Source organism: Brassica napus, chromosome C8 (genome assembly GCF_020379485.1).
Source record: "Brassica napus cultivar Da-Ae chromosome C8, Da-Ae, whole genome shotgun sequence".
Taxonomy (NCBI): domain Eukaryota; kingdom Viridiplantae; phylum Streptophyta; class Magnoliopsida; order Brassicales; family Brassicaceae; genus Brassica; species Brassica napus.
Window position 1 is genome coordinate 43,986,773 of NC_063451.1, and position 27,984 is coordinate 44,014,756.

The window sequence follows — 27,984 nt, forward strand, 5'->3', positions numbered from 1 at the left end:
AGTTACGTTATGAAACTAAAAAAGCACCTACTCAACTCAATTGCGCTCTCTTCTATTATTAGTAGACAAAAAAAAAGAATTAGTGGAATAAAAGGGATGGAATAATTACATGAATGTAGAATTGATGTAGAATTAGATAGAATGATCATTCAATTTCTTTCAAAGAAAATGATAAAAACAAGTTATGGAATTAATGGAATAAACCATTTTAAAAGGTTTTATTCCACAATTTTGTGATCAGTTGCAGATAACAACATTCAAAAAAATCATCAATGATGTACGTTTGTGTGTGGGAACATCAAGTATACACGTATACTTGGGGGAGAGGGAAATCAGTAGAGATGAAGCAGGAGGCAACAGGACGAGCAATGATGGCAGCTCTCTGACATCACACACCCTCGCCCTTTTTTTTCCAGATAACAACATTCAAAAAAATCCTCTCCTCTTGCCACTTGCGCTTGTGGGGGATTGACTTACTCCGCCACTCACTCCCTTTTTTCACTGTAAGTAAATGTAACTCACTCAACTTCTTAACTGTTTTTATTTTTCTAAACCATCTCTGAAAGAAGCCTACACTCTGAAGCATATACATAATAAATACGCAAGTTTGGATATATATATCACCCAAACGCGTACGTGATGGCTCAAATATGGGTAACCTTAGAACATGGTAGTTTGTTCAAAGGCATTAATGGGTGGGTGTTATCATTCATTTGACTAAATAAAATACTACGAATAATGCGAAAGTCAATGGCTATGGTTAATGGGGAAATGGGTGTCTCTGCCCTCTGGTGTAGAGTAGTATCCAAAATAAATAACCAGAGGCAGTTGAGAGTGATAATAAGAAGATATGTGGCACAACTCATAAGTGGTGGTTTCGTTTAAATAATAAAAATTCAATAAAAAAATTTTGAATGTGCAAAAAGTCAATGGGAGTAAGGGAAGTCAGCGAGCCAACTGTATCTGTACGTGACACGCGGCGGCGATCTAGATGGTTGAAACTCCCAAGACTTCTCTATTTTTTTTTTTTGGGGGTTCAAATCCAAGACTTCTATATTTAAGAAGACACACTCACCCCTCTCCAACTTGAAGCTTAACACACAACATTCAGTTCTGTTGTTTGCTATCTCTCTTCATCTAGTCTGACCTGTGGAGAAGCAATGGCCATCTTCTGTTTTCTTGTAGACCAAAGGAAGCAAGTCCGAGGGAGGAAGCCTGCGGCCGGTTTATGCTCGAGGTGCGGAGGAGGAGCAGTGGTGGCTGACATGAAAACCTCCACAAGATTCTGCGGGGTTCCCTTTTACCGCAAAGCTTGGAAGGCCATTGTCTGTCACTTCTGTGGAGCTGTGCTCAAATCTTACCACTGATAACTGATGTACCAACCATATTTGTTATTTTTTTTGTTTTTCTAAATAATTTGTTTGTTTTAATGAATCAAGCTACTTGCCATTGTATGTAGCTTGACTGCCTAGAGAGCCCCCTACTGTTTTGTTGTTATTCAGCTATTTTTCTATAAGCTTTTGAGATGGATCTTCTCCTTTTTGTTTATCATAAACTGAAGTGAAACAAACAAGTTTGGTAAGAAAAGTTAATAGGAAAAGCATGAAGGAATGATAATCAAAAAGTTACCCCAACTTGCTTCCAGTCGTTTTACAGCTTTCATCATTAAATGCCTCTCTCTCTCAGTACAGGCAGGTGTCTCATGTTTGATAGCACTTAACATATCTGAGGAAGGCCCAATTGTTTTGGGCCGCATATATTCTGACCCAAAATTAACATCATAAATCCCTAAACCTCTTTTGTCTTATTCCATAACCCTAATTAAAATTAGATTCGTCATATCTATCTCGAGAGATCATCATCATCACTTTTCAATTGGACGATGGATACCGAAGATATCTTCGATTGCATACTCCGCCTAGAGGAAACACACATACAGCAAGGCTTCGACGAAGGTTACGAAGCGGGCCTTGCGTCGGGTCGGGAAGACGCTCGCCATCTTGGATTGAAACTCGGGTTCGAGACAGGCGAGCTTCTCGGATTCTACAAAGGCTGCTCTTCCCTCTGGAACTCTCCTGCTCTCCTTGCTCACTTGTCTCCTCAGCTCCACAAGCACCTCCACGATTTCCAAGCCTTGCTCGATAAGTTCCCGCTGCTGGATCCGGAGGACGAAAGCAAAGACGAGATCAAGGATAGTCTCAGGGTCAAGTTCAACATCATATGCGCGTCTCTCGGCGTACCCAAGAAACAATTGGTGTACAAGGGATACCCAAACCCCTCTTCGAACCTCGACTTCTAACAAGACACGTCTCTTTTATTTCTCTTTTTTCTTTTAGTTTTTTTTTTTTTAAATTGGTTTGTACTTTTTTTGGCCACAGATTGGTTAGTGGATAAGTTTTTTTTCTTTCTTTTTTATCCAACAACGAACGCTTTTATTTATTTGTTTATTTATCTTGGTCGGAGGAGGAGATGTGGAGGAGAGAAATGCTTGGTTGTTGCAAGGTTTATATATCTGAAGCGCGGAACAAGACTGCCCTTGAAGCTATCGAGATAGCCGCAAAGCATTATTTTCCACCAGCCGCGATTGTCAACAAGTTTGAAGACGCTGCTTATGGCAGGGTTGGGTACACTCTTGTCTCCGCTCTAGCTGACGCGGGGTCATCATCTTCTCCCCTGAAGAGTGCGGTCTTTGCAATGGTTAAGACTGCTCTCGACGCGATCAACCTCGAGTCGCATTGTGGTTCTCATCCTCGGCTTGGAGTGGTCGACCACATATGCTTTCACCCTTTGTATGAGACCTCTATCGACCAAGTTTCTTCCGTTGCTACTTCCTTGGCGAGGGACATCGGATCCATTCTCAGGGGTTAGTACTTTATGGAGGAATCTTTGAGGCTGTTGAGCGATAATTAGAAATGATATTTATATGCATTTTGTGCAGTTCCTACATATCTATATGGAGCAGCACATGAGGAGCATTGTACGCTGGATTCGATAAGAAGGAAGCTGGGGTACTTCAAGGCGAACAGGGAGGGACATGAATGGGCAGGTGGGTTGGAGCTGGAGGTGGTTCCTGTCAAGCCAGACGCAGGGCCACAGGAGGTGAGCAAAGCCAAAGGGGTTGTAGCGGTTGGGGCGTGCGGGTGGGTCAGTAACTACAACGTGCCAGTCATGTCAACCGATCTCAAGGCGGTGACGAGAATGGCGAGGAAGGCAAGCGAGAGAGGAGGAGGCTTGGCTTGGGTGCAGACGATGGCTCTGGTGCACGGGGAAGGAGTGATAGAGGTCGCTTGTAACTTGTTGAATCCAAGCATAGTCGGAGGAGATGAAGTTCAGGGACTGATCGAGAGGCTTGGCAGAGAGGAAGGTCTGATTGTGGGAAAAGGGTATTATACGGACTATACAGCCGACCAGATCGCTCAAAGGTATAAGGAGTTGCTCATCGTTTGATATAAATACATGAGTTGTTTGTGTTCAAGATGAGAAATTATAAAGTCAAAAACAATATGTTGTCATTCCCAACATCCATCTTATAGAATATTAATTAGATTTTGTGGTTGTGTATTTCTGTATTGTATCATGATGAGCATAAATTCAAACTAGCAGATATTTAAAATGAAAATGAAACTCACATGATAGTGCCATGGTGAGAGACCAAAAGATAAATCCTATCATTGGTGTTTTGTACTAATACTAAGTGTGTATTCGTATTCAGCATTAGAAATCTTGGCATTAAGATGTGCACACTGGAGTATAGGAACACATACGTGACTGCCATATCGCTAATAATTCTGAACTAAAGTTTGGTAAGTAGATGAAACCTTAGAGACATGTGAATGCGTGAGATTGCCTGTTGTTTTCTCCAACACTTCTTTTTTGCTTCACGTATATATCATGATAATGACAGGATCAATGCGTTGCAAACTTGCAACTTAATTGTGTTTTTCTAGTTGTATTAACATTCATCCACTCATATCGCTATTTTGCCCGGTGAATTACTTCTTCGTATATATATGCAGTCTTCAAAGCCAGGGAATCTACCATATTTTTGCCTTTAGTGACGATCTAAATTGACAGATTTGGTTCTACAATATGATGGTAGACAAGTTAACGGCTGCTGCCTTAGAGAAGCATTCCGAGTAAGAAACCTCTAGAAACATTGAGGAAGTCAAGGTTACGATTTGTAAAAGAGTCTCCTCACACACTACAACATTGGTGACTGGAGACTTGAAGAGACCGTGCATGGAAAAAGAGAACAACTGAAAAGAGTTGTGCTTGGAAAGCACTAGGAGAAAATGACTCATAGATCTAATTTACTCCAAATACACAGACAAGGCCAGAGATGGACAACACAAAACTAACAAGACGCCAAACTGTAAACGCTGAATTGTGCTTCGTCCTCTCAAGATCTATCTAATTAGGCATTAGCAGAGCCGATAACATCAGCTGTAGACGAGAGCAACTAGCAGCAACATTTGGATAAGTCAAACATGGCGAAAATAGATGTAGTAACTAATGCAGAACAAGGAACTGATTTGTAAGGCGGAAGACACATGTGAACTATAATTTGGTATCCAAAACGGACAGGTAGAATGAGGCAAAGCATATCACAATGCTAAAATCTTGATATGTTTCAAAGCATGGGGAAATTATGAAAGGCAAAACAGCCAAGAATCATCCAAATTAGGATCTCAAAAGGTGACTGATGCATATTATTGTCAAAGAAAACAAACAAAGATTGTCAAGAAGTAATTGCTGGCATAGATAACAAGGCCAGTCACAAGGTGCTGGAAGGTAAAGCAAATGCAGGGAAATGAGAGTTCTCTAGTGTTTTCCCAGTGATAATTCATTGTGCAGCCTCGACAGGCTTCTGCAAAGACCATGAAAACTTATGTAAGGGGTAGAGAAACACAGGTGGTTTCTGAGAAAGAAGAAGAGGAAGCAGTTAGTTACCTCTCCTTTGCCGCCGGTGAAGAGCTTGTATCCACCGTAGAAAAGCATGCCCCAGCCAGATAGCGAAATAAGCACAAACTGCAAAAGAAGAAAAGGAATCATCATCAACTCATAGCTTTAAAACAAAAAAAAAACAGAAAAGGAGATATTATGAAACAAACGTACATGCTCCTCTTTCCAGTTTCCTGGGTTCGTGGGCTGTTTCCAGAAGTCAACCTTGGTAGATCCATGGTGATCTGCAACATTCTCGTTTTTTAGATTCAATCCAAAACAAACAATCAATCAATCAATCAAATGGATTCCGCAAACATTTCTCCACGATCTGAGGGAGTAATCAGATGGTGAAAGAAATTACGATCATTAGATCTAAGCAAATATCAGGAGAGAGAGAAGAAAGTACCAGCGGCGCCAGCGAGACCACGACGCTGACAGACAGAGGCGGGGGTACGTGCAGATGGAATCTGAGCTAGGCTCATGGCTCGGCGAGCGAACGACGCCATTGTTCTCGACTTTTTGATTTAGGGTTTCAGGAGAGATTGTGGGAAAGGAAGAGATCAAGTGACGACGGCACTGCACTCACAGGAGGCCTTTTTGTAAGACAACAATAAAAACGACGCCGTACTAAGAGTTTAGTCAGGCCAACACCTGGAAACCTCCTTCTCCGCCAGAGGCTCCTACCTAAACAGCGAATTTGTAAAACGTCACCGTTTCAAACGCTTAGTCGCTTGGGTTAGTCAGTTGCACGTTTTGGTCAACGTGCCCTATTCTAATGGAAGAAAAGTAAATCAGATCTACGCCAAACTTTGTGAAACGACGCGTTTAGAGTTCCGTAAAGGCTTTTGTCTATATCTCTCTTTCTTGTGAATCAAAGCAGCGATCGATCATAAAAAGCTCATTTTTATGCCATGGCGACTTTCGATGACGGAGACTTCCCGGCGGCTCAGACCCATTCCCCGACTGAACACGACGATTCATTCATGAGCTACGAAAACTTCTCCGAAGCCCCGCCATCTGGTGGCTTCTCCTCCTTCAACGGAGACGGATCTGAAAATCCCGCCTCTCCCAACGGCTACGGATTTGCTGCTGCTTCCTCCCCGAACGGAAACGGAGACGCCGGGATCTTCGCCTCCGATGGGCCTACTCTTCCAGATCCAAACGAGATGCGGGAAGAGGGGTTCCAACGCCGTGAGTGGCGCCGGTTAGTCTCTCTGCTTCTGAGTAGATCCCAGTTTGTTCTTAGCTTAGGAAAGTTTTGGACTTTAGATCATTCGATAAAGATATTATGATCATGTGGTCGTATAGTGAAAGTAACAAATGTGTTAGATTAGAGTTCAATTGCAAGCTTCTGGTTAGGATCAAGAAAGAACCCATCTTTTATTCATGTTTTAGTTCTGTGTTCGAGTATACGAATGAATCTCTGAGTGTGTGAAGTGATATTTTGGTTTAGTCAAAACGCCCTTCACCTCGAGGAGAAGGAAAAGAAGGAGAAGGAGATGCGGAATCAGATCATAGCTGAAGCTGAGGAATACAAGAAGGCCTTTTATGAGAAGAGAGAAAAGACCATCGAGACCAACAAGGCTGATAACCGCGAACGAGAGAAGGTAATAATCCCTGTGTGATTCAATTCAAGCCAACTTTTTCTGTGAGATTCTTCTTACAAGCCTCTCTTTCTCTCTCTCTCTTGCAGCTGTATTGGGTGAACCAAGAGAAGTTCCACAAGGAAGTTGACAAGCACTACTGGAAAGCAATCGCAGAGCTGATCCCGCGGGAGGTTCCCAACATTGAGAAGAAGAGAGGGAAAAAGGATCCGGACAAGAAACCTTCGGTGATGGTTATCCAGGGTCCTAAACCTGGGAAGCCTACTGATCTAGGGAGGATGAGGCAGATATTCTTGAAGCTCAAGACTAATCCACCACCCCACATGATGCCTCCTCCTCCTCCAGCCAAGGACGCGAAAGATGCCAAGGACGGGAAAGATGCAAAAGGTGGCAAAGACGCCAAGGAAGTCAAAGATGGAAAACCTGCGGCGGAGAAAAAGGCCGCAGAGGCTGAGACAAAGGCTGCAGAGGAAAAACCTGCATCACCTGCCAAAGAAGCAAGTGCTGAAACAGCGAAACCTGAGGCTGCTGCTGCTGCTGCTGCTGGCTCGGGAGAAGGGGAAAAGCCTGTGGTTGAGGCCGAGGGAGCCAAGGCAGAGTAAAAGAGAGAAGGCTGTGTTAGCATTACTATTGGGGGAGGGGGTAAATTGGTATTGAAGTCACTGTAGCTGCGGGCAAAAATAAGAAGAGGTAAACATGTGCTCATAGAAGCTCTATTGTGGGCTTTCTATGGCATACCATTTCTTCCTCTGGAGAGAGAGAGAATCTTAGTCCTTCGTTTTGGTTTTCTATTTTTATTCATTATTTCTTTCTTCTGCAAAATTTGGTGATGAGGATATTGTCTGGGATTTATTCATTTTGCTTCCACGTATTATATTTTTATAAGACTTGAGAAACACAGTTACAGGTTGTTGGATTAGTAATAATATATTGATTGTATGATGTGGGTATGTGTTGTCTGCCAATAGTTTGGTGGCAAGGATGTGGTGATTGAGTGCCATACATTATTTTCTTAGTTGACCTGAGGTTGAGGAAGATAATGGAACACCACGCGGTGGTGAGGTCCAGCTGTTTTGTCTCCGCAAATAGAGACACCAAGGTATGTACTGCGAAGATCATGTTGGAGGATGAATATACGACTGTTCCTAAAGAGTGTGAGTAGATACTTGTGGAAGCATTTGACATGAGAAAGGTCGGCACGCATCACTTACTCTAGCTAGTCTTTAAAATGCGAGCAAGGCTAACAGCAATGACTCGAGAGAAGGAAGAAACAGGGTGGTAGTTGGGACGGCATTGGGAAAAAGAATATACTAGTTATTAGTTTATTACCTGTCAACTGTAACTTGTACCCAAAGAGAAAACAGAGTTTAGAAACAATAAAAAGCACTTTTAAATACAACAGAGACAGCTTAACTTAGCTTAGCTGTAAATCTCCCCAAACCACAGAATAAACTCATCATAGCTGTCATCATAGGTGTTAAAAAAAAAAGCCTGTCCTATTTTTATAAATAGGGAAATGTGGGCTCAAGCCAAACTTTATTACAGACATAAATACCTATCTCTGGTTAGAGAAAGAAGAAAGGAAGGAAGAAGATGGGAGCATTCGAGGATCAGGTGAAGATGAGGGCGATTGAGCTGAAGCATCTGCTCAAGAAAGGTGTCAAAGTCGTCGGCAAATCTTGCAAAAAGGGATGGTCCAAAGTCAAGAACCTTCGTCGCTAATGTTTCCTTCCTCTTTTTCTCATCCATCTCTGCATCTTGTGTTTTTTTTTTTTTTAAATTATGTACACTAAAAGTTTTGTCTTCTTCATACTTTTGTGGGTTTTGCATTTATCCAAGTCTTTTCCTTTTATTCTCCCCCCTAATTACCTATTTTGATTGGATGTCAACAACCTTCTTATTCATCAATGTATACAATGAGATCTACTCTTAATCCTCTACAAGAATTAACACATCTAGTTATTCATTGTTTGAACTATGAAATAACTATGTTCTGTTTGACAAAAAGGAAAACGACGATATTTGAAAATTATAAAACTTCTCCATCCATTTTAGTTCAAAGAAAGAAATTGAAAGACAAGGACTACCTAGAATTTCAATCAAACTTTAAGCAAATGGACTAAACTATAAAACAAACAACAATTTCAAAACGTTGGATGGGCAATATAAAGCTTTAATGGGCCAACATATGGGCCTCTACCCATCGCTAACACACAGTTGCAAGCATATAAGGAAGGGGATCCTAGGGTTTTAGATGAGAGTAAAAAAGAGGACAAATTCTATGGTGGCGGAGAGAAAACACACACAAAATCATTGATAAAGTTTTTCTGAGCGTTTTAGTTACATGTCTCGCTATCACTAGCAAAGATTTGTTTATTTGTTTGTTTTCTTATTATTTTTCTTTCAGTTATATGCTTTTGTTGATCGAGTCCAGCTCATAAAGATGGTGATATTGATGATGATTCTACTAATATGAGCTTTCTTATATGTATTCATATCAAAATCTGTTGGGAAACTTTTGGTTTTTAGATGATTGAGCCGGTGATGATTGAAAAAGTTTGCCTACATTGTTTGATTTACCATGAAATGGAAACTTGAATCTTATATTCACTCTGAGGCTCATTCATCTTTTTTTTTTTTTATCAAGGGTCATAATAATTTATAGGATCTTTCTCAGGCATATGATGTTTCAAAATTTTTGCCTACATTGTCTGATAATCCAATGATATCTAGTTAAAATAATTCCATTCTGAGGCTTACTTAGTTTTGTTTTCTTAGAAGAGAGTTACAGTTGTATTTCTGCTCTTCTTGAAAGAGGCTGGTGATGATGAATCATATCTTTGCCTACATTGCCTGATCAAAGCTATAGGCTTTGAGCAACTGATTGAATGATAAACTCTTCTGAAGCCCAATCATCAAATCTTGCTTTATTGTTTTGATTTTATTACTTCGAGTTTGATCTTAGAGACTTTCCACATATTTTGTTAAATATTTTTCCCAAAAGAAAAGTTTTGTTAGGACTTCTTATGGTTGATACCTACTTTTCGCTGTAGGTGCGTTGTTGCCTTCATCTCAAATTTGTGTCTATGGAGCATTTATTTGCCGAAATTATTTAAATTCGAGCGTGGATTGTATGTACCTAGAGACTAACTGCAAGCAATATATAATGTATTTATTCTCTTCTCCAACTTCAAACTGTACACTTCTAATATGAGAGTTTTTAGAACCAAGAACTATAATAATCATGTATTCTTGTCCTCTTGAAATCTTGTTAACACATCTCAAGAACATGCTCCATTCATAAGATCTGTGTGACATTCTCTAAAAACAAACATTCTCCTCTTTCGTTTTATCATGGATGAATTGATCATCATTACGCTTTTGTGTAAAATAGAGGTTAGTATCCATCTTACTTAGAACTCTGTGCCAACAGGTCCCAAAATAAGCTTCCTTGGCTCACCATATTCTCTCACATCCAACTATCATCAGCCCTTTTATTTCCTGTAACCAATACAACTACAGTATAATACAAGTTTCCTACCCCCAACAGCCAGAAGAAGCTCTTCAGTGCAGACTAGATATCCCCGCAAATACAAAATGGAAAAGCACAAGATGTATACCTCAAAATGATCGGGGCCAAAGTTAGAATAATTAAATAAAATGTTACGAGGATAAATATTACAAATTTGTAATTGATATCGACCTGAAACCCCAAGTAAATTAATCTCAAGCGTTCTACTTTTGTATAGTTAAGTGTACTTCTCTCATGATCATGATCATGATCATGGTTTGTTGGAACATATCTCTGTCGCCTTCTTGTCCTGAAGAAGGCGTCCTGTCACCCGACCCAATCTGCAAGACTGCTCCATCATTAGTCTCTGTATCGAATCTTTCTCCCAAGGCACTATCCCAAACTCATCGTTGAACCCTTCCATGCCTTGTATCAAAAACTGCCACACCAATGTCCCTGCCCCAGACCTCTTCCGCTTGGCTGATTTGTATACCACATCAAATATTGTTCTGTAGAACCGGTCACGCTGCGATGGCTCATAGTCCTTGTTCATATTCGAGAGCCCGAACTCCGTGAAGAGAACAGGCTTCTTCAGTTCCTTGTCCCCGTCTTCCATATGAGACTGCATCCATTTCACCGCAAACCTTAGGTTTTCTTCAAACCCCTGATCGTGGAACCTGCACCCAATGCATGAGAATTTTATTTGTTTAAAAAATAATAATAATATAGGGAGGGAGAGTCTGCTTACTTACCAGTGATCAGGGTAGATATGAACCGATGCAAAATCAATGTTTGGGGACTCAGAGTTTCTAACAAAATCTGAACCAAGCTCAGAGGCCCACCTTTCCGGGTTTACCGTCAGCCGTTTTGGGCTCTTGGGGCCGTAGAAACCTTCCAAGCCTACTGTTAGAAGATGCTTCTTGTCAATCGATTTAATAAATGCTGTCATTTCGTTAATCCAGTCCTTTTTGAATGAATCCCCACAAAAAAAGAAGAAGAATCAAAATTACTAATTATTTATTAACAGCAAAAACACTAAGTATAATCAAACAAACTCACTTGGAGAGTATCCCCAGAGATATCGGTCAAGCACCGAGGCTCGTTTATCAACTCCCACGCAAATATTGTAGGGTCGTTTCTGTACTCTATCCCCGTTATCGAGTTCTTGCGAGTCAGCAGCACCTGCCAAATTGTCATATTCAGAGTTTCAACATCACTAACAACAACAAATTGTCTCTAGGCTAGAAAGAGACAAGGATTCAAAAACATACAGTGAGGTAATTCTTGAAGTATCTGCGGATAGATGGGTCAAAGAAGAATGAATCATTGGAGGAGCTGAGGCCAACACCTTCTTGCCATGCCCAGTTAACGTACTGAGTCTTCCCTCCATAGTTTTGTAGGTTATTCACTAAGCTAAGAAGCAACCTAACACCGTGTGTTTTCGCCTCTGCGATTACATGATCCAATGCCTAACCACATTATATCATTAGCTTTCATCAAGAGAGAAAAAATGGGATGTAACCACATTATACAAACTTCACTAAGAGAGAGAGAGAGAGTGGAATAAATAGATGTGCTACATTGCCATGTTTTCTATTTATAATCATCTTCGCTGGCATTGTTATTAAAAATAAGTTCAACCTTGACTAATGTCGTCAAAAATACTGAATTTTTTTTTAAGAAAAAAAAAGTGGAACTATCTAAAAACAAAGATCCTAAGAGAAGCTTCCAAGTGTAATAATGTTTAGAGCCTACGGGGAAAGCGTAGATGGAGGGCAAAGGAGGGTACCTTGAAGACACGTTCATCGAATCTGCCAGGAGAGATCTGGAGAGCGTTGTAGCCACCATCATTGAAGGCCCAGGTTCTGCAAACAGTGAGGCCCATTTTGGATCCAGCTTCGAGCATTGCACCGACACGGTGCCTGCTATGATCATTGACGGCGTGGTCCATGAACCAGTACGAGTTCCACCCGTTCACATACAGAGGCTTACCATCCAACACGAACTGTGTCCCGTTCCGGCTCACGAACCCTAGCTCCGCCTCCCTGTTGTAATCGAGCCACAAATCTCCGAAGGAGAGATAGAGAAACGCAACGCATGTAAGGAAGCCTAGTATTGGGACCATTGGTCCGTTTCCTGGTGGAGACATGCTTCTTCTCGGTCTTGGTAGCTTGTGGTGGTATTTTAGGATCGCTTGTAGTCTAGCCAGTTTTTTTATCAACACCCAAAAAAGGAAAAAAATAATCTCAGCTTTAATTGAAACAAACCCAGATCAAAGATTTTTTTTTTTGAATAAAATTTTCCAATACGAAACCAACAAAAGAAGCATTCAGGATGAAAAGTTTGATCCCAAAAATGCGAAACTGATGAATGCCCACATGTTAGCAGAGAGGTGTGAGAATGAAGAAGAAAGGAAGTAAGTTCAGATTCAAATTACACGCACTTTGATGTGGGGGCCCTTTGATGTCTGTCTGTCTGTGTGGACAATCAGGCGTGAATTCTGGAGGAGCTTTTGCGGTAAAATATTGGTTTCATTAACTACTGTTCTATTCACCACATCAGCGAAGAATTAAAATAAATAAAATAGTAGTTGAATTAATTGTATATTTTCCGGGAGATAATAAATTAAATTTATCTTCAAATATTGCTATTATTTTTATTTTTATTTTAGAATATATTTTTAAATAAACTGGTAATATAATTTTATTTATTTATGGTCATAATAATAATATTTTATATTTTATTGTTTTAAAATAAATATTTTATTATTTTAGTTTGAAAAACATAAACCAAAATTTAAGGTTACTTTTTTTTCCGCCAATGCTTTTTTTTATTATTAAATAAACGGACCAAGCCCAGTAATCGGCTGAAGCCCGAATACAACAAAAAACGGCTTAAAGTACAAGAGACTACGGGCTAAACAAAATACTAAATGGGCCCTCGGCCCAGACCCAGAAACCGGACGACCAAAATTTAAGGTTTTGAATTAGTACATTTTTTGAATAAAATGTACGCAAAATAAAAAAACAAAAATTTAAAATCTATAAACTAAAATTCAAAACCAATGCAAACAATCATCACCTAATTTTTACTAGTTCTAGCGTAAAAAAACATAGAGATACATAAAGTATTATAAAAGTAGAATGAAGCCTTCTCCTTGGTGTCTGTGTTGAACGATGGCGGATGAGATCTCGAAGTGACGATTGATTCTCTCCGATATTAGAAGCACTTGAGTTGTTGGCGGTCGCGGTGAAGACGGTGTAGAGTTTAAGAACTCCGGTGTGGTTCGGTGAATCGGTGGGTGGTTCTCCGGGGATGGTCGAGGCGGAGGTGATGTTGCGGATTGAAGCGTAGACTGCGGCCGACATCACCTTCTCTTAAGCCTAGGGTTTCTTTTGTTGGGCTTGAGGTCTTTTGTGTTTTCTTAGTTGGCCCGTTAGTAAGTTGGGCTTTGTAAAAATGGTGGGTCTTGCCCCTTTATTAAATAAATTCTTGAGGGAAAAAAAAAACAACCTCACCCAGTGTAACTTCTTTGGAAAAAAAAAATAAACATAAATAATATAGGTCACCCTACTTTATTTTTTTGAACAAAAAAAAATATAGGCCACCCTTTGTAGATGAAAGCCTCTTCTTGAGTATACAGTTACAATAATATTTATAACTAGATTAAGATCCGCGCCTTGCGCGGGATAAACATTATATATATAAATTATTTTATGTATTATATGTTCTTACATATTATGAAATAATAAATATATATTGAATAATTAAAAGTCAGTAACTATTACATATATAATTAAATTGGTGCGAACGTATAAATCAATTTTATTAATCCAAACAATTTTTTAAAAAATTTGATAGGATATATAATTAAATTTAAATGATATTAACATACATAGTATATTTTTAATATTAATGTCTATTAAATGATGTTTTCTACTCATATGTTTTTTTGATCATGTGTATCTTTAATAGCAAAAACTTTAAATTACTGATAACAAAATTTTCATTGTGCGATTAATAATTTTTGTAATTTATAATTTAAAAATATTTATCAATGTTAGTTCAAAACTTTGATCAAAAAAAATTATTCAAAGTAAATTTTGAAATTAAAATATTTATTTATTCAATATGGTTTATAGTTTAATTTAGAATGATATATATACATATATATTTTAAATCTTAATGATTAATTAAATTAAACTTTTATTTATATGATTTTGTAATCATTTGTATTTTGTCATAACAAAAATTTTAAACTATGGATCGCAAAATTTGAATGTGGGAATTTTAATAGTTTTAGTAATTTATAGTCGTTTTTAAATTCAAAATATAACATATAAAGAAAAATCTAAATTTTTATAATATGGTTATTGTGATTTTTTAAAATTATTTTAATAGTTTAAAATTAAACAAATTTGATAGAATATACATTATTTTTTATCAGATCTTTATTATTCAAAATCATTAATTGTTATATATACTTTAGCCACATTAGGCAATTCTGTAATCTTTATTTAAGGAAATAATAAATGACATTAATAATGAATTTATGATTAATTTAATAAAAAGCTTATTATATAATTAGATGGACCAACATATTTCTCTAATAATTCTAAGAATCATCGTAGTGATGACACGTGGCTACAAAAATAAGTTGTAATGTTTCACAAATAATATATAGGGGATTATTAAATACTCTTTCCCCTTGATATTCAGGAAATAAAACTAGTTGTTCATGTCAGTGTATGTCCTGTTGAAAAAGTTCATTCAGGTTCTTAAAACTGAGAAAAAGGAAAAAATAAACAAATATTTTCTTCGGTTTTTAAAGTCTTTATGAAAACAGACCACATGTCTGAGCGTCACTAGATTCAGAGTTTTCCTCTGTCCTCTTCGATAAACGTTCAACCATGTGAATCTCACATAAAATAATACTTGTTTAGTATAAAATCTAATGTTATATATATTTGATTCGATTAATTAAGACAGACCCTTGTTCCCCCTTTATTTTGATTAGGGAAAATCACAATTTGGTTCTTTTTGTTAATAAGTAAATAAATTTTTGTATAATAATCTAGTACTAAATATGTTCTCATCAAACTTATAGTATGGTGGAAAAAAAAACTTATAGTATGGTGATTTTTCATACAGAATTGCGACAGGAAGATCCATTATCGCATATCCTTTTTGTAATGTGTGTGGAAGGTCTAACACATCTTTTGAAACAAGCTGAGGAGACAAAGAGCATCAAATGTATTAGCTTTGGTGAGGATGGGCTGGCAGTCAACCACCTGCTCTTCTATAACAATAGTTTTTTTTTTTTGTGTGCAAAGCCGAGGTTGATCAATGCCAAAATCTTATAATGAAGGTATTGCATAAGTATGGAGAGGCAACATGACATATCATCCATCTAAACAAATCATCGATCACTATTGGTGAAAATATGGGGGCATAAATCAGAAAAAGAATCCAAAACATCTATGTTCATTGGGCTAAATGATGTGAAATAAGCTTAGTCAACCTTTAGAGCTTTCGTGAATCTTGGGTAATTAATCAATTTAATATACCCTTTATATTAGAATTTCAGCGCTTACACTTTCAATTTGCTTGTCTAATGTTGAATTGATCAATATAACAAAATGCAAATGCAATGCTAAGTGCCAAGTGTTGATATTCACATTGCAAGTAACTATCGATAAATTATTTTTGTTTCTGGATAAATAACGTCATTTTTTCCCACGGAGATGATCCATATGTTTTCGTGTTGTTTGCGGGAACGATTTTTTTTTTGGGGGGGGGGGGGGGGGGGGGGGGGCTTCGGACCATGATTAACCCGGGGTTCTTAGAGTGGGGTTCTTAGCGGAAGTTAAGAAACTGTTTCTTAACTTTTAACTAAAAAAACTAAGAACCGGTTCTTAAAGTCCTTATTTAAGAACTGGTTCTTAAAGTCTTTATTTAAGAACCGGTTCTTAAAGTCTTTATTTAAGAACCGGTTCTTAAAGTCCTTATTTAATAACCGGTTCTTAGCTTTTTTAGTTAAAAGTTAAGAAACAATTTCTTAACTTCCGATAAGAACCTCATCCTAAGAATCCCGGGTTAATTATGCTCTCAGAACTTGAGACCATTAACTATATTTTTGGTTTTGTAACTTGAGACCATAAATTATAATGGATGAGTTCATGCCCTATATATGAATCCAAAATTTAAGCCACATGATATTAGACAATAGATATTGAATTCCTGTTGATCAGTGTTGAACTGGTGGCAATAATTTAAAATATGCAAAACAAGCATTCGTCTTGCTAAGTTTCTAGATGAAAAATAAAATTTTAGATGATAACTTGCATGATTAGAAAACGCCATTGGAAGGAGTAAGGAATATATCAAATTGAGGACATGATATCTAAGGTTTAAAATGGTTCAACAGAGACAATGAGAAGAAAAAAAAAGATTTTGATAACAATTTTGATTTCCCTTACGTTTTTTTGGGTTATATCTCAAAATTATTACTTTTACCTTCCATTTACAAATGTTTTCTAGTTTGGAGGAGGAACAAAATTAGCTGAGATTTTTTTTTTTGAAACACAATATTTAAAGAAGATTTTGTATTATTGAAAGTGTGTCCCTTCAAAAGAAGAAGAAGAAAGTGTAACAAAGGTTGAAAGTGTCTTTACTCTTTACATAGATTAGTTTGATAAAAAGTGTGTTTATGTGTAAACGGGAATGAGATCAAATTAAAAATAAATAAGTTTATAGAGTAATATATATATATATATATATATATATATATATATATATATATATATATATATATATATATATATATATTTTATAACTCTATTTTCCATTCTATTTTAGAGTAGAATATGAAATGAGGTTGGAAATATCCTAAAAGCAAAATAATTTGTTATTTGGTTCACATTCTAATAAGATGGCTAGAGAGTCTTAGGTCTCGGTATTTTAATCTGGACCCGAATATCCGAACTGGAACCGACCCAAAAATATCCGATCCGGAACCGGACCGAAAATTTACAAGTATCTTTTGGGTCTAAATTTTTTTTACCCGAAAGAACCAGAACTGAAAAGGAACCGACCCGAATAGACCCGAACCCGAAAAAACTGACCTGAATAGACCCGATCCGATAAGAACCGATTTGTACATGACTTAAAAACATGTATATCTAAAACTATGATAATTTTGTGTTCTATTTTATATATATTATTTTATGATTTAGTTGAAATATCTTTTGTTAACAACATTTGTTATTATTTTTAACATTTTTAAAGTAATATAAAGCTTTAAAATGTAAAATTTAGAGTTTTAAAATATTTTATTTTAATTATTAATAGTTTCATTTAAGTTGTTTTGTAAAATTTTAGATATATATGACAAATATTCAACTAAAGTTGATGGAATTGAGTATATCATGTCCTTTTCAGATCCTAAATACCTGAACCCGACCCGGACCCGATATGGACCCGAAAAATTACGGGTATTTTATGGGTATTTTAATTATAGACTCGAACCGATCCGGACCCGAGAAGAACCGACCCGAACCCAAACCCGAACCGAAAATTTCTAAGTAACTATTGGATCTAAATATTTAGGACCCAAAAAGACCCGGACCCGAAAGGAACCGACCCGAACCCGACCCGAAGATCCGAACGCCCAGGCCGATTGTCAATTTCTTTATACGAAAAGAAATCATAATTATCAACATGAAATAACTTTTAATATTTCAAATAATACAAAACTAAACAAGAATTCAACAAAGTTCAATATTTTAATTTTCTTTTATTGTGCTATATATGATACCAAATTTAACATATAAGAGTGAAAATAGTATTATATTAGCCTCCAACTAATAATGTGGAGGACTGACTCATTCTCACATCACTGCATCTGATTAGAAATGTTAAAAACAACGTCCTTGTCTTTTTTTTGTATTATTCCTTTGAAATTGTCATAAGTTTACACATAAACAGTCAAAACAATTATATATATCAAGAGCAAGGGACATTAAACGGAGCATGAAATATGTGAATGCAAATTTTGGTAAACTTCATTGTTATATTTTCCGATTTTCCTAATAATAAAATTAAATAATCTGTTGTACTCTTTTTGTTGGTTTTTCTTCTTGATAACGTCAGACGTCTATTTCACTATCCCTTTTGTGCTTGAAGGGAATCTTTTGTTTATTATTACTAGAATATGATAGAGTCTATCCGGAGAAGCTCACGAGATTAGTCATGCTGACATGGATACTAGCTGTCTTGAGCAATCATTCATCTTGAGATCAGACACATCGTCCGATCACAGTTCGACACATCACCACCAATCCGCACTTTCGCGGCGCCTTGTATCAGTTTCGTTGATTTCAGACGGGTCCCATCTCCCTCATGCCCACACTATATAAATTCTCTTCTGTTTTTCTTCAACCCCATAGATAAAATACAAACAAAAATAAATACAAATCTTTTTCTCCTTTTCTTAAAATTTTTAAAAACCGATGGATCGGCAAAATTCCGATGACATCATGAGATTTCTCGATGGAATGGCTAGCTCTGACGACGTTCTCTTCGGTTTCCTCGATGAAGGAAACCAGTCACCGGAAGACTTCAATCTCAACGGAGGCTCAGATACAGACGACGTCGACAACAATAGCAATTGCACTTCCGAAGAAAACAAAGTTTTCTGGCATGAACAAGAACAACTTCTCCAGGTACCTTTTTTTTTTCCTTTTGAAAAAACATAATTAAACGTAATTTTAATTTTAGCTCATATATAAAGTCACGGTCTAAATTTTGTTTGGATTAATTGTGTAGGGAACACTGTATAGGACAAGTTCGATTGAGACAAAGATTAGACAAGCGACAAAGGAAGCTTTGAAACAAGTTAAATCAAAGGGTCTTCATTGTGTCTGCCGGCGACCTGTTGCTGGCGGTTGCCGGAGCTGCTTACGTGGTGAAATCTCTCGACACCTCCGAGATGTGGCCGGCTACGACTGCGTCATCTCCAAATCCAAATGGAGAAGCTCTCAAGACATCCCTGCAGGTTAGGACAACGTCTTTTACTCATTATTATTATTATTAAAATACTCTGAAATGTTCAGCCATCATTCCTCAAGATGATCACGTCAATGCAAAATATCTAAAATAAATAATTTGTTAGAAAAAATGGACAAACACTATGTCCACACGAACACAAAGTCTTTTTCTTACTTTTTTAATTTGTTTTTTTTGGTGTAAAACTTTTTTTAATTTGTTGCTTAAATATCAACCCAAAATCGGATTTCAAATGGACAAACGAGTATTTGGACTGACGCGTGTAATATATTTTTAAATTTAAAAAATCAGGTGAACACGAATACATAGAGATCGTGGACCGATCTGATTCCAAGAAAGGCGAGATGCGAGTCGTGATCGAGCTATCATTCAGGGCAGAGTTCGAGATAGCAAAATGCGGTGAAGATTACAAAAGGCTTATCAGCCGATTGCCGGAGGTTTACGTCGGAAAAACCGATAGGCTCCGATCTTTGATCAAAATATTGTGCATCGCGGGAAAGAAATGCTTGAGAGACAATAAAATGCATATGGGACCATGGAGAAAACACAAGTACATGCAAGCCAAGTGGCTTGGCACGTGCGAAAGATCGAACTCCTTGGGAGCAGCGGTCACAGAGACAACAGAGCCGGAGAATTGGGTGCCGAGGGCGAAGCCTAGAGTTTCTATGTTGAACTACGATGGTCTGCTTGGTAGTTTGTCCACTGGTATGGGCCGTCATGCAGCTGTAACGGTCGTGTGATTGTGTGTGACGCAAGTAATAAATGACTTGTAATTATTAATTTAATTGATTAGGGGGAAGTGAGTGTTAAACTAATGATGAGTTTTCGATATGGAGCTAACCGGAATGTGTCTTGAAGACGTAGCCTCTTAACCGATTAGGTAACCGGGGAAGCATGAAGGTATGATAAATTTGTGACTATTTTGCGATTGAATTCAGATTGTATACTATAGATTTTTGAACCCCCACTTTTGTATGAAAATTTCATTCATTCATTCATTGCTAAAGTTAAAGAGATATATAAATTTCGTATTATGGCTGGGTTCTTGACTTCTTAACTACATCAACCAATGGATAACAGCAATACATGTGATGCGAGATACAAAGTAGGACCAGTGGAAATACATAAATTAGTCAAACTAACATATTGCGCATCACTGAGATAGAGGCAAGCAGAGTGTCTAAAAAGGTTTCCTTCTTTCTTTCTTTTTTTTCACACACAAACAGACTTTACAGAGACTCTTTATAATTACGAAGAGCATAAAGAGACGCGTTGTTTGGCCAGTAACTCGTTAAGCTTGTCCATGAGCTTAGGATCAGAGCATATATACGCTTCCATCGACTTTCTCAGACTCCTCAGTGTCTCTGTGTCATCTTCACACGTCTCACTGTTGAGCAGCTTCGTGAACAGTTCCTTCCACAGATCCACGTTCCAGTATCTGCAAAAACAGCTTAGTGAATCGAAACATTCTGTCTATATATTGCTTTTCATTCGGGAGACAAAAACAACAAGAAGAAACCATGTCAGGTTTGCGCACCTTTTGAAGGAAGTTCGTGGCAAATTTACGTGGCCACCGTCCAGAGATTGTTTTTTATCGATCTCCATGTATGTGTTGTGCAGCATCATATGTACGATTACACAGAGTCCATAAGTGTCCACCTATATAACACACGTTTCCATTAATCTTAAAGAGTTCAATCACAAAATTCTTCAATGGGAGTTAAAAAATAGACTTGCCTGAAACTTCCAAGGTTTGTTCTCCTTCATCTCTGTGCAACGGAAGCCTGACGTACGACAATCTCCTGTAAACTGGGTGGTGCTAGGAAACAGGCTCAAGTCTATTCCTCTACCCCAGTCCACAAGACACAGACCCTGAAGTTTCAACTTTCATCAGATTGTATGTAGACATATAAGAATCAGAACTCGTAGCTAAGCTAGATACCTGATTGCTCCAAGAGCCTGTTTTTTCATGAAAGCCTGTCTCGGTCAGATTTTTCCTGCAAAGTTATATTAGTTGAGGTATCTCAGTCTCTGCTACGATTGTTAATGCAGAAAGGCCTAATCAAGCAACTTACGGAGGGTATTGGATGAGCAGATTGTCTGGCTTGAAATCACCATGAATGATTCCAACACTGTGCAGAGTTTCCAGCATGTACAGCATCTCAACTGTGTAATACATACACAAAACTTCTTCCATGGACTTGCCAACAACGACATACGAGTTTATGACGTCCTTCAAAATATAAAGGCCAATTAAACAGGTAAGCAAGCGTGTTTGCATATCGGTTATCCCGTCGGTAAAGAGTCCATCAGAAACCTAACCTGGAGTGTCCCATGTGATAGATAATCGCACACAAGTATACTGCAGTCTGAATACATGTGCACTCTCTGAGCCAATCCAAAACTTGATCTCTAGCAGCATAGTATGAGAGTAATAAGTAAACGCCTGTGATCTAGTAAAAATTAATGGCAAAAGAGTGAGTGCTTACTTGGTTCTCGGAGATCCTGCGATCAAGCTGGCGATACATGTGGAATTCCAAAGGGAAAGGTGGCTTCTGTACCTGTGAAGAGAGTATTATATGATGTGAGGGTACCTGACAAATTGTTGCCATAATGTGATTTGAAAAGGGGCATACCTAACCTACCTTGAGAGCAACAATTTCATCAGGATTGGAGTCAATGCATGCTTTGAAGACTTGAGCAAAACCACCTTGACCAGCACATCCCTTGATCTGGTACTTCCTTCCACCTTGCAAAAATACACAAAACCAATGTATCCTGGTCATACTTGCTCATCATCAATAACACCATAAGACTGCTTATAATTTCAACAATGCAACTTTAACATTAAGAGGAGGAATCTTTACCATACCTATGTCAATGATCTTATTTCTTGAAAAGTTCTGCAAAAAAGACAAGTTGGCTTTGGAGGGGAAGGCTTTGTTGGTTGCATAGTAACCCTGATGATTGCAAACATAAAAGAAAGAAACTCAGAGAGGACATCTTAGATTGAATCATGGGAAAATATATAAAAAAAAGATTTATTAAGCTTACATCATATTTGAGAAGCTGGGGTTTAATCTTGAGAATTAAACCGTCCACAGTGGAGGTTTCCCAGGGGTTAACAAAAAGCGCCTCACCAACCTGAACAGAAGGAAACTTGCATTCAATCCCAAAGTAAAAGCGAAATGCTAGTTTGTTAGAAAAAGTTAAAACCTTGACAAGGGAGGAAGGTTTAGTCCGCTTAGAGATTCGTTGCAAGAAGAATGAGTGAGCCTCTCTTAACCTGTCAAATGGCTGGGCTTCCCTGTCAAAAATGTCCAAGAATTAGCAACAATTTTCCAAACAAAACAAAGAAAAATAAAATAAAGAGGGAGGGATAACCTAGAAAGACCAGTCTGATAAACCAAATGTGCTCTTATCCATAATCCTTTGAGCTCGAGGAAAGTGGCATACCATTCGTAGAGCAACGAGTGCCCTATGCATATCTCATTCTCCTCAACTTCTTTATAAACACTCTCGAAATCCTCACTGCCCTCAAGCTAAAGTCAATGAAGCAATTTAAAAATAATAAAAAAAAACAATTCGATTAAATCATCAATCAGTCTAATCAACAAAACCAATTCTAGGATTTGAGGATTGATTACGTAGAGGAAGCAGATCTTGAGGAATCTGACGTCATTTCGGTACCGAGCATCTTCCTTGTGAGTTGAGATACACTCGTAGAGAAGCTCGTCGAGATCTTCGCCGGAACTTCTACCGGAGCATACATCTTCCGTCGATTTTCGAATCTTCCTGAAATCAAAAGAAACCCCGAAGATTACATCGATAATTTTTTTTTTAAAAAGAGAGAGATGAAAGAGTTACAGAAGCCAGGGGAAGAGCGGGTCGCCGAGGGAGGTGGGTGATGATGATAAGGAGCTCATGGACGGTTTTGGAATCGAAAGAGGGAGATGAGAGATTAGATAGATATTTTTTGTCCTGAGAGCTTTTTTTCTTTCTTTTCGGCTTGAGAAAGAGAGAGTGGAGAGAGAAAGAGGGAAGTGAAAACTTTTGAAATTCGAAACTTGTTGGACTTCTTTAGCCCATCAATACTTGTGGGCCTCGTTGTTTGTTTTAAGATTTTTTATTACGAATCAATTTTATTTGGTCCAATTTGACAAAGCCCGCCCGGTTTGAAAGAGCCAGCAGCAAACCGGTCCGATCATTCGATTGAAATAGGCCAGAGAGACTTGCCGCGTACGTTATTAGTGTAAATCTTAAGCTTTATACCATCAATAATGTTTGCGTCGTTTTTTCTAATATGTGTCGGCAAATGTCAGAATCTAGCAATAATATCAGTACAAAAAGCATTTGTTTAGTAGAATTATTAGAGCATGATTAACGGTAGGGGGTCAAAGGGGTTTTTATTTATTTTATTTATTTTATTTATTTTTTTTTATCTGTTTTTCTTTTAAAGTTAAAAACAAATCATTCAGGAACGCCACGTGTCAGCGAGACCCGCGAACAGTATCAGAACCAAAGCAGATTCGCCTTTTGTGGAAGAGAAGTGAGAGCTGAATTTTAAAAAAAATGTGGACCCCACTATGGTGCCGTTAACTATGGTCTTGCTACTTTAGTTTTGCCTTTAAATATAAATAAATCAAGAAAAAGGGCGTGGGGAGGGAACAATGGAAGAAAAGTCGTCGGGGGAGAGCGCGTCAGCAAAAGTGGGATGAAGAAGCCACAATAATTGATACCGGCCTGACTCTTCACGTCTACTTACCTCACTGTCCTAAATAAACACATCTCTCTCTCTCTGTCTTCTGAATCATTTCAAATTTCATACACATAAACTAAAGTCTCATCCTCACAATGACAGGCAGAGAAATTTTCCATAAGATGAAGGTATTCTCACCATTCACCTATCAGTTGATTTTCTAGAGCTTGTCTTTATAACTTCTTGTGTTTTTTTGAGTCGTTTGTGCAGTTGTTGACTCCCCCTTTTAGATCTATATTGGTTAGTAAAAAGTCCAAAAACCCAACCCATATAAGACATAATGTTCTTATTGAAGAATTTGGATGTGTTTTTTGTTTGAATAATGTGCAGAGAGACAGTGTGTGTTTATTCATGGATCTTTGTCTCTTTAATCTCTTGTGTGCGTTCCGGACAAACTCTTTATGTTTTTGCTTTGAATATATATAGATGAAGGCTGGATTCTGCGGATCTGAAACCGGCAGAGGTAAAAGCAGGACATGGAAAAACATCTCCCACGGTTTTCACTTTGTCAAGGGCAAATCAAACCATCCCATGGAGGACTACGTTGTGTCTGAGTTCAAAAAAGTGGACAATCACGATTTGGGTTTGTTTGCCATCTTTGACGGTCACTTGGGACATGACGTGGCCAAGTACTTGCAGACCAATCTTTTTGACAACATACTCAAAGAGGTACGTATATCAAATGTTATTAAGCAAAACAATAATAATATTGTTTTCAGAAGGATGAAAATGCTTTTGTGAAATTTATAATCAAGTGTGTGTATTTTGTTTTATTTTCCTCAGAAGGATTTTTGGACTGATATGGACAAGGCTATAAGGAATGCATACATATCAACAGATGCTTTTATATTAGAGCAGTCACTTAAACTTGGCAAAGGCGGATCAACTGCTGTAACTGGAATTCTGATTGATGGGCAAAAGCTAGTGGTTGCTAACGTTGGAGACTCGCGGGCGGTGATGTCAAAGAATGGCGTTGCATCTCAGCTCTCGGTTGATCACGAACCAAGCAAGGAGCAAAAGGAAATAGAGAGCCGTGGCGGCTTTGTGTCCAATATTCCAGGTTAGTTGCTTAGCTTACGCACATAATTGAGATAGACGGATCCCTGAATGGAATGGGTTACAGGGGACGTTCCAAGAGTTGATGGACAACTAGCGGTTGCGAGGGCGTTTGGAGATAAGAGCTTAAAGATACATCTGAGCTCAGAACCAGACATAACACACCAGACAATCGATGATGAGACCGAGTTCATTGTTTTCGCGAGTGATGGAATTTGGAAGGTAATTAAGGCGGACCTTTTGTGGGAAAGTGTCTGAAATTTGATTTTGACGATGTATTGTATTAACAATAACAGGTGATGTCAAACCAAGAAGCTGTGGACGCGATCAGAAGCATAAAAGATCCACATGAGGCAGCCAAGGAGTTGATAGAAGAAGCAATCTCTAGGAAAAGCAAAGATGACATCTCCTGTATCGTTGTAAGATTCTAATATAATTTTTTCACCAATCAAGTGTCTAAGAGAGATAAAAAGACATGTAAAAGCTCAAGCTATATGTGCTATATATGTGACCAATATAAAGTCTGGTCTCTTGTAAAACCATTGATGATAAAATTTCGCCAAATTGTAAAAGAAATTTCGTGCAAATGGTTGTTGGTCCATTAGTCTAAATGATTGAGGTCTCAATTTCATTTATGCGATTTTGGAATTAGAAAATGTGTTAACAATAAAGGGTTGAAAAAGAAACAAATTAGTAAACAAAGTCTATATGGTGTCAAACTACGCATCATTATGTATTACTGATCTCAAATTTTTTTTTTTTTTTTTTTTGAAAGAATTTTAAATTTATTCAAATAAAAAAAAACCTTTGTACAGAGTTTTTATCTGCTTCCATATGCAAAGACAATAAAAGAATCCAAAAGATTTATGCTTTCTATAAATTCCAAAGCTCCACTATCCTCTGTCAAACCAATCCTCCATCATCTTCTCATATTTTCTTCCTACCCTCCTTCTCAGTGAAGATATTCTGTTTCTAATAAGCTTATCTAGCTTTGCAATCAGACAAGCAGCTGGCTGCGATGCCTCACCAACTCTTCTCACATTCCTCTCGTGCCATATCTCATAAGCCACAGCCTGAAAGCAATAACGCAGTAACACAGTCGCATTCCGCTTGTGTAATCATTTCTCAACAATCCGAATCACTCGATATGAGATTTAAGGATATAGATGATTATCTGAGTTTAGAAAGGATTATAGAAGAGAATAAGAGATTAAGAGACAGATTAGAGACTAATGGAGAATCATAATGAAATGAGTATAGAGAGAGATTGTTTAGAACTGTCTAATCTTTATTAAGGGATGAAATTACATATATATAGGTCCATACACTTAGGGTTTTCGAAATCATAAGCATGTAGAGTCAAAGGGGAGCCTAAGCTTTAATTTGAACCGGCCAATGGGTGTCTCCACACGTTTGAAGCATCTTTCTTATCCAAGACCAGATGCTCTTCCTTTCCAGCCCTTGCCAGCCTGTCCTAGCTGTCAAGCCGTGCCTTCCTTATCCTCTCAACGTTCGGATAAGGTCTTGGCCGAGTGTAACTTCTCCTCAGTACATCAAAGTTACTTGGATAGTTACTTGACCGCTTTCACCTTGTACGGCCTGGTCACTTGTACGGCCTGGTACGGCCTCTCCATCCGTACCATCCCCTTCACCTTATTCAGCCTCTTAACCCTTTTGCTCTCCTTATGTTCTCAACTCCTTTGTGTCTTTACTTCACATGTCTCAACTCATCTCAACACTCCCCCTCAAGCTTAGCTTTGTAAAAGCCTAAGCTTGGATGGCTATGAGATCTTCCTCATTAAAAACCTCACCAAGGAAAACCCATTAGGACAAAACCTTGATGAGGGAAAAAGAGTAAAGACCTCACAGCCAAGAGGATCAGCTCCTTCTCTTCCCAAGATCAATGAGGCCCAACCTGATGTGAATGGACTCCATTGTCTTCTGTCTTGCAGCCTTGGTGAACACATCAGCTAACTGATCTTCACTCCTCGTGTAACATGGCAAGATGACTCCTAGGATGATCATTTGCCTCACCTTGTGGCAATCAACTTCAATGTGCTTAGTCCTCTCATGAAACACCGAGTTGGATGCAATGTGAATGGCTGCTTGGTTATCACAATGCATTGTCATTGGTGTGGCTTGATCAATCTCCAAATGCTTCAAGATGCCTTTGATCCACACCAACTCGTTGGTAAGCTTCAGCATAGCTCTATACTCAGCTTCTGCACTTGAGCAAGAGACCACCTTCTGCTTCTTACTCTTCCATGTCACCAAGTTGCCTCCAATGAATGTGCAATAGCCTGTGGTTGATCTCCTGTCTGCTCTATCACCAGCCCAATCTGCATCACAGTATCCAACCACTTCAGTGCTTTCATTGCAACCCATCCATATTCCTTGGTCAGGTGAGCCGTTGAGATACATCAAGATCCTCTCCACCATGCGCCAATGATGCTCCTTAGGAACTTGCATATGTTGACTCACCTGATTGACAGCAAAACAAATGTCAGGTCTAGTTATGGTAAGATAAATCAATTTGCCAACTAGTTTTCTATAGAGTTTAGGATCCTGATAAGGTTTGCTATCTTCAATCTCCCCCTCTCGTGGGACTTTGTAACCATCCTCCATAGGCATCCTTGCAGTCTTGCCTCCATAAGCACCTGCACCTTTCAAAAGATCAAGTGTATACTTCCTTTGGGACATGAATAAACCTTCCTTGGATCTACATATCTCAATTCCAAGAAAATATTTCATTTCTCCCAAATCTTTAATCCCAAACATGGATTTAATGAACTCCTTGGTTGCTATGATACCTTCCTTATCACTTCCTGTGATAATGATATCATCAACATACACAAGAAGTGCAATCATACCTGAGGGAGTTGTGAGTGTGAAGAGAGTGTGGTCTAGTTCAGACTTCTTGAAGCCTCGGCCATTCAGAGTAGTGCTCAGCTTGTTGTACCAAGCTCTTGGTGATTGCTTCAGCCCATAGATGGCTTTCTTCAATCTCAACACATTCCCTCTCTTCACTAAGTGTTCTAGGCCTG

The 27,984-nt window shown here is 38.1% G+C and overlaps 8 protein-coding genes and 2 non-coding genes across 11 annotated transcripts; 7 read left to right on the top strand and 3 right to left on the bottom strand.

The window, feature by feature from the left end:
- Positions 1–1,156: 1,156 nt before the first annotated feature.
- Positions 1,157–3,561, top strand: LOC125591251 (formimidoyltransferase-cyclodeaminase-like). Its single transcript, XM_048765105.1, has 3 exons — positions 1,157–2,251; positions 2,449–2,863; positions 2,939–3,561. The coding sequence occupies exons 1-3, from the start codon at positions 1,883–1,885 to the stop codon at positions 3,445–3,447; spliced, it is 1,293 nt and encodes a 430-aa protein (XP_048621062.1). The 5' UTR covers positions 1,157–1,882; the 3' UTR covers positions 3,448–3,561.
- On the top strand, positions 1,161–1,546 carry LOC125591250. Its single transcript, XM_048765104.1, has one exon. The coding sequence runs from the start codon at positions 1,161–1,163 to the stop codon at positions 1,365–1,367; it is 207 nt and encodes a 68-aa protein (XP_048621061.1). The 3' UTR covers positions 1,368–1,546.
- A 1,029-nt stretch (positions 3,562–4,590) lies between the features above and the next one.
- BNAC08G36200D lies at positions 4,591–5,648 on the bottom strand. Its single transcript, XM_013856016.2, has 4 exons — positions 5,351–5,648; positions 5,116–5,186; positions 4,951–5,028; positions 4,591–4,867 (listed from the first exon to the last, which is right to left on the bottom strand). Exons 1-4 carry the CDS (start codon positions 5,448–5,450, stop codon positions 4,844–4,846), a joined length of 273 nt encoding a protein of 90 aa, XP_013711470.1. The 5' UTR covers positions 5,451–5,648; the 3' UTR covers positions 4,591–4,843.
- A 112-nt stretch (positions 5,649–5,760) lies between these two features.
- LOC106415347 (clathrin light chain 1) lies at positions 5,761–7,490 on the top strand. The gene is made up of 3 exons (XM_013856015.3): positions 5,761–6,148; positions 6,398–6,551; positions 6,638–7,490. The coding sequence occupies exons 1-3, from the start codon at positions 5,856–5,858 to the stop codon at positions 7,148–7,150; spliced, it is 960 nt and encodes a 319-aa protein (XP_013711469.1). The 5' UTR covers positions 5,761–5,855; the 3' UTR covers positions 7,151–7,490.
- A 782-nt stretch (positions 7,491–8,272) lies between these two features.
- On the bottom strand, positions 8,273–13,119 carry LOC106412459 (mannan endo-1,4-beta-mannosidase 2). The gene is made up of 5 exons (XM_013853376.3): positions 11,849–13,119; positions 11,331–11,528; positions 11,119–11,241; positions 10,812–11,023; positions 8,273–10,736 (listed from the first exon to the last, which is right to left on the bottom strand). The coding sequence occupies exons 1-5, from the start codon at positions 12,206–12,208 to the stop codon at positions 10,331–10,333; spliced, it is 1,299 nt and encodes a 432-aa protein (XP_013708830.1). The 5' UTR covers positions 12,209–13,119; the 3' UTR covers positions 8,273–10,330.
- Positions 9,082–9,171, top strand: LOC125592188. Its single transcript, XR_007328035.1, has one exon. It is a non-coding gene; the product is annotated as a small nucleolar RNA SNORD34 (small nucleolar RNA).
- Positions 9,222–9,308, top strand: LOC125592189. Its single transcript, XR_007328036.1, has one exon. It is a non-coding gene; the product is annotated as a small nucleolar RNA SNORD34 (small nucleolar RNA).
- A 5,273-nt stretch (positions 13,120–18,392) lies between the features above and the next one.
- On the top strand, positions 18,393–20,169 carry BNAC08G36260D. Its single transcript, XM_013852558.3, has 3 exons — positions 18,393–18,782; positions 18,886–19,114; positions 19,417–20,169. The coding sequence occupies exons 1-3, from the start codon at positions 18,570–18,572 to the stop codon at positions 19,863–19,865; spliced, it is 891 nt and encodes a 296-aa protein (XP_013708012.1). The 5' UTR covers positions 18,393–18,569; the 3' UTR covers positions 19,866–20,169.
- Positions 20,124–23,331, bottom strand: LOC106413505 (mitotic checkpoint serine/threonine-protein kinase BUB1). 2 transcript variants are annotated; one of them, XM_048765107.1, is made up of 14 exons: positions 22,993–23,323; positions 22,773–22,920; positions 22,510–22,667; positions 22,342–22,432; positions 22,180–22,269; positions 21,998–22,085; positions 21,771–21,874; positions 21,615–21,686; positions 21,448–21,537; positions 21,201–21,358; positions 21,068–21,122; positions 20,863–20,997; positions 20,663–20,784; positions 20,124–20,563 (listed from the first exon to the last, which is right to left on the bottom strand). In XM_048765107.1, the coding sequence occupies exons 1-14, from the start codon at positions 23,049–23,051 to the stop codon at positions 20,374–20,376; spliced, it is 1,560 nt and encodes a 519-aa protein (XP_048621064.1). In that variant the 5' UTR covers positions 23,052–23,323; the 3' UTR covers positions 20,124–20,373. The 2 variants fall into 2 exon arrangements, with proteins under 2 accessions (XP_048621064.1, XP_048621063.1); XM_048765106.1 differs by having other exon boundaries at positions 22,180–22,432; positions 22,993–23,331.
- Positions 23,332–23,751: 420 nt separating this feature from the next.
- Positions 23,752–25,527, top strand: LOC106415455 (probable protein phosphatase 2C 58). Its single transcript, XM_013856172.3, has 5 exons — positions 23,752–24,012; positions 24,311–24,553; positions 24,668–24,944; positions 25,008–25,162; positions 25,237–25,527. Exons 1-5 carry the CDS (start codon positions 23,980–23,982, stop codon positions 25,369–25,371), a joined length of 843 nt encoding a protein of 280 aa, XP_013711626.1. The 5' UTR covers positions 23,752–23,979; the 3' UTR covers positions 25,372–25,527.
- The last annotated feature ends 2,457 nt before the right edge of the window (positions 25,528–27,984 follow it).

Excerpts from the sequence above, each read along its gene's own strand:
- LOC125591250 (XM_048765104.1), top strand. The coding sequence starts at position 1,161 with ATGGCCATCTTCTGTTTTCTTGTAGACCAAAGGAAGCAAGTCCGAGGG.
- LOC125591251 (XM_048765105.1), top strand. The coding sequence starts at position 1,883 with ATGGATACCGAAGATATCTTCGATTGCATACTCCGCCTAGAGGAAACA. Across the intron at positions 2,252-2,448 it reads TCGGCGTACCCAAGAAACAA|TTATCTTGGTCGGAGGAGGA; the intron begins TTGGTGTACAAG and ends TTATTTGTTTAT. Across the intron at positions 2,864-2,938 it reads CATCGGATCCATTCTCAGGG|TTCCTACATATCTATATGGA; the intron begins GTTAGTACTTTA and ends CATTTTGTGCAG.
- BNAC08G36200D (XM_013856016.2), bottom strand. The coding sequence starts at position 5,450 with ATGGCGTCGTTCGCTCGCCGAGCCATGAGCCTAGCTCAGATTCCATCT. Across the intron at positions 5,187-5,350 it reads TGGTCTCGCTGGCGCCGCTG|ATCACCATGGATCTACCAAG; the intron begins GTACTTTCTTCT and ends AGAATGTTGCAG. Across the intron at positions 5,029-5,115 it reads GAAACTGGAAAGAGGAGCAT|TTTGTGCTTATTTCGCTATC; the intron begins GTACGTTTGTTT and ends CTTCTTTTGCAG.
- LOC106415347 (XM_013856015.3), top strand. The coding sequence starts at position 5,856 with ATGGCGACTTTCGATGACGGAGACTTCCCGGCGGCTCAGACCCATTCC. Across the intron at positions 6,149-6,397 it reads CAACGCCGTGAGTGGCGCCG|TCAAAACGCCCTTCACCTCG; the intron begins GTTAGTCTCTCT and ends ATTTTGGTTTAG. Across the intron at positions 6,552-6,637 it reads ATAACCGCGAACGAGAGAAG|CTGTATTGGGTGAACCAAGA; the intron begins GTAATAATCCCT and ends TCTCTCTTGCAG.
- LOC106412459 (XM_013853376.3), bottom strand. The coding sequence starts at position 12,208 with ATGTCTCCACCAGGAAACGGACCAATGGTCCCAATACTAGGCTTCCTT. Across the intron at positions 11,529-11,848 it reads TCGATGAACGTGTCTTCAAG|GCATTGGATCATGTAATCGC; the intron begins GTACCCTCCTTT and ends TAATGTGGTTAG. Across the intron at positions 10,737-10,811 it reads CATATCTACCCTGATCACTG|GTTCCACGATCAGGGGTTTG; the intron begins GTAAGTAAGCAG and ends CATTGGGTGCAG.
- BNAC08G36260D (XM_013852558.3), top strand. The coding sequence starts at position 18,570 with ATGGATCGGCAAAATTCCGATGACATCATGAGATTTCTCGATGGAATG. Across the intron at positions 18,783-18,885 it reads AACAAGAACAACTTCTCCAG|GGAACACTGTATAGGACAAG; the intron begins GTACCTTTTTTT and ends TTAATTGTGTAG. Across the intron at positions 19,115-19,416 it reads CTCTCAAGACATCCCTGCAG|GTGAACACGAATACATAGAG; the intron begins GTTAGGACAACG and ends TTAAAAAATCAG.
- LOC106413505 (XM_048765106.1), bottom strand. The coding sequence starts at position 23,051 with ATGAGCTCCTTATCATCATCACCCACCTCCCTCGGCGACCCGCTCTTC. Across the intron at positions 22,086-22,179 it reads CCCAGCTTCTCAAATATGAT|GGTTACTATGCAACCAACAA; the intron begins GTAAGCTTAATA and ends TGCAATCATCAG. Across the intron at positions 21,359-21,447 it reads TATCACATGGGACACTCCAG|GACGTCATAAACTCGTATGT; the intron begins GTTAGGTTTCTG and ends TATATTTTGAAG.
- LOC106415455 (XM_013856172.3), top strand. The coding sequence starts at position 23,980 with ATGACAGGCAGAGAAATTTTCCATAAGATGAAG. Across the intron at positions 24,013-24,310 it reads AAATTTTCCATAAGATGAAG|ATGAAGGCTGGATTCTGCGG; the intron begins GTATTCTCACCA and ends GAATATATATAG. Across the intron at positions 25,163-25,236 it reads CGAGTGATGGAATTTGGAAG|GTGATGTCAAACCAAGAAGC; the intron begins GTAATTAAGGCG and ends TAACAATAACAG.